Raw genomic sequence first — 7,093 nt, 5'->3', positions numbered from 1 at the left:
TGAGGGCTATGCTCAGTTGATTGTTTTTTCAATGATGGAGGGGAATTTCAAGCTGTGTGTGTGTGTGTGTGTGTGTGTCTGTCTCTGTGAGTCTCTGTCTGTGTGTGTGTGTGTGTGTGTGTGTGTGTGTGTGTGTGTCTGTCTGTCTGTCTGTCTGTGTGTGTACAGATGTATGTGATTATCTGTATTTGTACATATTTCTTTTACACAATTATCTTTGTTTTGAAATAAAAGTTATGACTGTTATGAGTTTGTTTATTTGAGTTCGCATGCATAATATTGGATACAGAGATTGACAATGTGCTGTATGTAGTTGGTTTAACTTCAAACTACTTTATTGGAATAAATGTTTTATGATAGCCTATATAATGCACAAAAATAAACAATTATCAACTATTAAAGGGGAATGATTAAAATAAGAAATATATAAGGTGCCATCAGTGTTTACAGTAATTTTGTAATTTACAAAGTGAAGTGCAATAAAAGACAGAATGAATCTAAGGCTGCTGGTGTCCTTTTATAAATCCACCATTGAGAGCATTTTTTCATATTGCATCTCTGTGTGGTTTGCTGCGTGTTCTGCTGCCGACAAAAAGGCTCTGCAGAGAATCATCAAGACTGCAGAAACATTATAGGATGCCCTTTACCATCTTTGTCAGACATTGCACTTAGTCGCACTCTCTCAAGAGCCAAAAACATCATCAAGGACAATACTCATCCAGGTCACCTTTTGTTTCAACTGTTGCCTTCTGAGGCGTTATAGGTCTATACAATCCAGCACCACCAGATTCAAAAATAGCTTCTTTCCAAATGCACTGTTTTAATTCAACTTTATACTGATTTTATACTGTTTTTATTTTTGATTTATTTATATATATTATTTTATGTACTGTAAGGATTATTTAAATGTATTTATTGTATACACCAGTGGAGAGTGATCCCAATTTCGTTGTATTGTAAAGTACAATGACAATAAAGGCATTCAATTCAATTCACTAGAATGTGAAAATAAACTTTAAATAAAATACTACACAGATATTACACAATAATACATTCTAAAATTTCTTAAAAGTTTACCTTAAATCAGGCATAGTTAAAACTATGGATGTGTGTTTTACTTCTTTTTGCTGCTTTCATTATTACTTATATAACATTTTTGTTAAATATTATGTCAAATTGACGCGGGACGTCAAAACACGTGACGTAACCGCGTAACGCGCATGCGCTGTCGCCGCGATATGTATGGCGTTATTAATGTGCCTCAATCCTGAGCAAGTAATTGTAAGTTTTGAGCACAGAGAACTATATTTTGCAAGCACATTGCATTATATTTTGAACAGAAATTAACAATCGCAAAAAAAAATTCGTTTGAGCAAAGAAAAAACGATTCCGTGCTCAATAAATGTATTTGCTATTATCCATATTAACGTGCAATAATAACCCCTCTCACGCAGTTTACTCAGGTGCTCTCTCACAAACTTATTCTCTGCGCTCCTGTCAAGTCCCTCTCTCTCTCTCTCAATCTCTTAATTCTGTGCGCGCTCAACTCTTGACACACGCGCGCTCAACTCTTGACACACGCGCGCTCAACTCTTGACACACGCGCGCTCAACTCTTGACACACGCGCGCTCAACTCTTGACACACGCGCGCTCAACTCTTGACACACGCGCGCTCAACTCTTGACACACACACGCGCTCAACTTACAACAGCGTTACAAGTGTGCCACAAAATCAACCAATCGGAAAATTAAAGGTCAATTGTGATTGGCTGTTGGTCTCCAATCACCACGCAGCACAAAGAAGAAGAAAAAGGAATTGTATGGATAGATGTCTTCTCTAGTATGGAATGCCAAAGCTGACTTAATTAAAAATAAATAAATACATAAATAAATAAATATACGAAGAAATGCAAAAAAGCAAAAATACATAAAAAATACAAATAAATGAGTATTTATACTTTTATTTCCTTATTTATGTATAATTGTATTTTTTCACACATTTTTTATTTTTTATTTATACATTTATTTATTTCCACTTTTATTTATTTCCACAATTATTTTTTTATACATTTATATATTGTATTGTATTATTTAAATTGATTTCCAGGGGCGTTCAGCATCATATACTGCATGTCAAGTTCTTAATATTAATCGATAAACTACTCAGTTATTATAATAATAAGGCACTATGGCTGTTATCAGTAATAAAAGTCAAAATCTTAATACAGAGGAGAATGTTTTTACACTGCAATTACAATTGCATAAAAGTCGTTATGAGGTTAATGTTAAAAATAAAACATTTGAATATAGAATGATATAGAATGATAATGAATCTAGATATGAAATGATGGAATCAATTCAATTGTACGTTTAAATATGAAACTAAAACAGCCAGTAGGTGGCGTTAAGTCACTGTCTTAAACGAGTGAGTCATATAATTAATTCAGACTGATTCATTCAAATACTGAACTTCGGGGAAAAAACACCACGTGTTATGTTCAACTGTACAGCTCAGGTATCAAAATTATGGCGGGGCGACGTGGCACCAACATTTATAAAAAATGTCTGCATTTAAAAATGCTGTAAAAAAGCCCATGTATGAGATAATTTTATTATAATTTTTTCCCGAACTGAATGAATCAGTATTTGAATGAATCGGTCTGAATTAATGATATGACTCACTCGTTTAAGACAGTGACTTACCGCCACCTACTGGCTGTTTTAGTTTCATATTTAAACGTACAATTTAATTGATTTCATCATTTCATATCTATATTCATTATCATTCTATATCATTCTATATTCAAATGTTTTATTTTTAACATTAATCTCATAACGACTTTTATGCAATTGTAATTGCAGTGTAAAAACATTCTCCTCTGTATTAAGATTTTGACTTTTAATGACTTAATGACTTTTGTTAATTTTATTTTACTGATAACAGCCATAGTGCCTTATTATTATAATAACTGAGTAGTTTATCGATTAATATTAAGAACTTGACATGCAGTATATGATGCTGAATGCCCCTGGAAATCAAGTTATATAATACAATACAATATATAAATGTATAAATAAATAAATGTGGAAATAAATAAATGTATAAATAAAAAATAAAAAATGTGTGAAAAAATACAATTATACATAAATAAGGAAATAAAAGTATAAATACTCATTTATTTGTATTTTTTTTACATTTCTTTGTATATTTATTTATGTATTTTTGCTTTTTTGCATTTCTTCGTATATTTATGTATTTATGTATTTATTTATTTTTAATTAAGTCAGCTTTGGCATTCCATACTAGAGAAGACATCTATCCATAAAATTCCTTTTTCTTCTTCTTTGTGCTGCGTGGTGATTGGAGACCAACAGCCAATCACAATTGACCTTTAATTTTCCGATTGGTTGATTTTGTGGCACACTTGTAACGCTGTTGCAAGTTGAGCGCGTGTGTGTGTCAAGAGTTGAGCGCGCGTGTGTCAAGAGTTGAGCGCGTGTGTGTCAAGAGTTGAGCTCGCGTGTGTCAAGAGTTGAGCGCGCGTGTGTCAAGAGTTGAGCGCGCACAGAATTAAGAGATTGAGAGAGAGAGAGAGGGACTTGACAGGAGCGCAGAGAATAAGTTTGTGAGAGAGCACCTGAGTAAACTGCGTGAGAGGGGTTATTATTGCACGTTAATATGGATAATAGCAAATACATTTATTGAGCACGGAATTGTTTTTTCTTTGCTCAAACGAATTTTTTTTTTGCGATTGTTAATTTCTGTTCAAAATATAATGCAATGTGCTTGCAAAATATAGTTCTCTGTGCTCAAAACGTACAATTACTCGCTCAGGATTGAGGCACAATAATAACGCCATAGTTATGGCGCATGCGTGGTAACACATACGTGACGTACGTACGTGACGTATTGTATATACGTGACGTCACCGCGCTACAGGCTGCAGCGAGGAGTACTTGGAATATCACACGCAAACCCAAGGCGTCATAAAGTTGGCTGGCATCCTTCAGCTTGAATATGAGACGCAGACCCTACCCCACACCTAAACCTACCCATCACAGTGCGTGTTATATTCACGCTAAAGGGTGCCATGTGCGTAGTATTTCGCCGTTTTGTCATATGGCGTCATCTTTATGACGCCAAAGGATGAGAATGAGTTGGAGCGTTCTGCTAGCCTGGCTAACGCCAGACCCAATCTCGTTGAGAATTGGGTCTGGGAACCACATGCGCAATTTCTCGTATTTGAGGCGTGGTTTCAGAATGCCCGTCGCAGTTTATTGGGTGCTAAGAATGTCTATCAAATATGCCTGTACGTAGCTCATAGCCAATCGTTTCGATTATACCAGATGACGTATGTAGAGCGACAGAAATTAGACAAGGAAGAAGACGATGGGAAAGATCTTTTTTGTAAACAATGACGTTAAGCGATTATTGCCGTTTGTGCAAGATAAATATGAGGGTAGAAGTTATATATGGACACTCCACAGACATGTTTTCATCCAAAAAACCACCAAGTTTATCCGAGAGGTTAACAATATTAGGGGTGACAGTCGCACCGGAGTCAGGGGAATCGCGAAGATCCTGCCAGCGTTGCTCAAACAGAATTTCCAGGCTGGAAAGAGACTTGCCCACATTCAGACAATGGGAAGAAGAGTTCCGAAACACGGACAGCAACATAGCCAAAAGGCAACGCGAGCCTACACCCTCGAAGACCCCGAGGGCTTTGAAAAAGACCTGCCCAAACCCACCGAGTCCACGAGACATCTCCACCAGGAAAACCACAACCCAGGTATCATACGTTTATTTGTATTTTCAGTCGTTTCAGCTTCTTAAATAACATGCATTTAAATAACTATTGTAACAGCTCATTAAAATCTTACGATAAGCAACCTATTAGTTCTTGCTTGGCGCTGCCTGAACTTTTTTTTTAATTCAGTAGAAAGGGGAAAAAAAATACGTTTTGTTATTTATTTACTTGTCCCAGACAATCTAGAGAGGGGAGAGCATTTGACTTCCGTGTTCCCCAAGCACTGTTAGAAAAGGTTGACAGAGGTTCGCTCCTACTATCTGGTTTATGTATGTTTATTGCCAAATGCGGCCTGGCTCATCTTTAAATCTTCTCTGTAATCTACCTGCAAAGTCTGCCTGGCTGTGGCTTATCTTAACTTGGCTCTGAGCATATAGTAGTTTCAACAGATGTGTTTGATTACTGATTAGTGAGTATCAAAATGATTCTAAGATTTGAAATTTATCATTTAAAAAAAAGATAAAAGCACATCAATGATGAAACTATTGTGTATAACTGATGAAATTAAGTGTACTTTTTATTTCAGGTTACCATCACATATCCGTCGCAAACACTATCAAGGGTGTGCAATCCTGAGGAAGATCCAATCATAAAATTCATAATTCTAAAAAGATGGAAAGAGGCTGCCAGTCATGCATTAAAACATAAACACCTGCAAGAGGAACTCAAATCTGGAATCATTCAGTTAATTTTTGAAGAATGTGAGAAACTGTGCTCTCAAAGAAATGACTTCATTTTATGGAGGTCTAAACCAGCAGACCTTAAGTCATTCTCTTTCCACAGTTTAAGAGATGACCTCCATCGGCTTGCACCCTTTATGCTATCGATTTTCAATTGCATCACCAACAATAACAACTTGTCAACATGTACTGCTGCAGCAATTGCAATCAGAGGACGACAACCCCGTCTGGCTGCATTATCATATTACATCAACACCATTCTCCAGTATGGTGGAGCAAAAAAGTCAGTTTTCAAACGATTGAGCCAGTTATCAATAACCACATCACACGGCAGAGCCATAAAGAAGCAACGTGAGTTGGCACTTGGCTGTGGGGCTGACTTCCAAAAACTCAAACTAAGCTTCAAAGATACAGACAACGATGAAGAATTCCAAGAAGCATTCCGAAGCATGGAGGACCTTCATCTGTCAGGTGAGGGAGAAATGAAACCAAAATAAAACACACTTACAGTTAATTTTTTTTTATATTGTTAAGTTCATGATGAGATCTAATTATTTTATTTTTTTTACAAATTATGCTTTTATAAAGATGAAAACAGCGCACCTTCCACCAGACAGAAAGACAGCCGTGTGACCTGCCCATCATCATATTCAATTATCATGGACAATCTGGATCTCTTTGTACACAGACACAACCAGTCAATCGATAACAGCAACAAAGTCTACACTGGATACACCATATAGCCGTCAAAGACCGAATACCCACCCACCACATCTCCAATATCAAACCCACAACAGACATTCAACGATACAATCTTGCCTTATCACTTCCACAGAGGAACACCCAAGCTTTAATGTGGCGCGAATTAATTGTTCTTGGGACCAGAATGCTGAACAAGCACATGACCGTGTTTGAAAGCTTTGGAGATGTAAAGACTCATGGGCGGATCTAATCCGTGGGGAATTTGCATACCATAATTAATAATTGGTAATTAATAATTATTCATGCATGTTTGGATTAGATCAGTCTTACATGTTAATAAATCTCCCGATAAGGGAGGATCTGTCATTTTACCTGCATGCATGCATGTTGATTGCAATTAATTACACGGACCACGTTTCACAAAACAGGTAAAATGAATTAGCTCAATTGTCAGGATAATATTTGTGGGGATCCACCATATCATCTTACTTTATAGGATTTCAGGAAACGCAATTCTCTGGCCAGAAGAATTGGGTTTCCCGCCCTATAAACACAACACATACTCTTTAAGGTATTTTTAATTTTAGTAAGCTTGTAGCATAAGATCTTTGGCACTTAAGGGACTTGAAACTGAGCAAAGAGACAGTACATCAATCAAATTAATATATATTTAATTTAATAGAGGCATGACTACTTATGTATTTACTACGGTTACACGGGATATATATGTATTTACAAACACATAGACATCAATGAACAATACAATAAGACATCAATGAACGAGAAATGCGTAAAGTTTGGACAATGGATAACTTACACGCGTGAGCGAGTAAGAGATAGAGAGAGAGAGAGAGAGAGAGAGAGAGAGAGAGAGAGAGGGAGAGAGAGAGACAGCATGGGTA

At 36.4% G+C, this 7,093-nt stretch overlaps 1 protein-coding gene across 1 annotated transcript; it reads left to right on the top strand.

Moving 5' to 3' along the window:
* Nucleotides 1-4,387: 4,387 nt before the first annotated feature.
* On the top strand, nt 4,388-6,410 carry LOC130082738 (uncharacterized). The gene is made up of 3 exons (XM_056247592.1): nt 4,388-4,791; nt 5,336-5,960; nt 6,078-6,410. Exons 1-3 carry the CDS (start codon nt 4,417-4,419, stop codon nt 6,230-6,232), a joined length of 1,155 nt encoding a protein of 384 aa, XP_056103567.1. The 5' UTR covers nt 4,388-4,416; the 3' UTR covers nt 6,233-6,410.
* Nucleotides 6,411-7,093: the final 683 nt, after the last annotated feature.

The sequence above is a fragment of the Rhinichthys klamathensis genome, unplaced genomic scaffold, assembly GCF_029890125.1.
Source record: "Rhinichthys klamathensis goyatoka isolate OS25496 unplaced genomic scaffold, OSU_Roscu_1.1 h1tg000050l_1, whole genome shotgun sequence".
In the NCBI taxonomy this organism is placed as follows: domain Eukaryota; kingdom Metazoa; phylum Chordata; class Actinopteri; order Cypriniformes; family Leuciscidae; genus Rhinichthys; species Rhinichthys klamathensis.
Note: the sequence above shows the minus strand (reverse complement) of the source record. Positions and strands in the feature narration are given on the sequence as shown.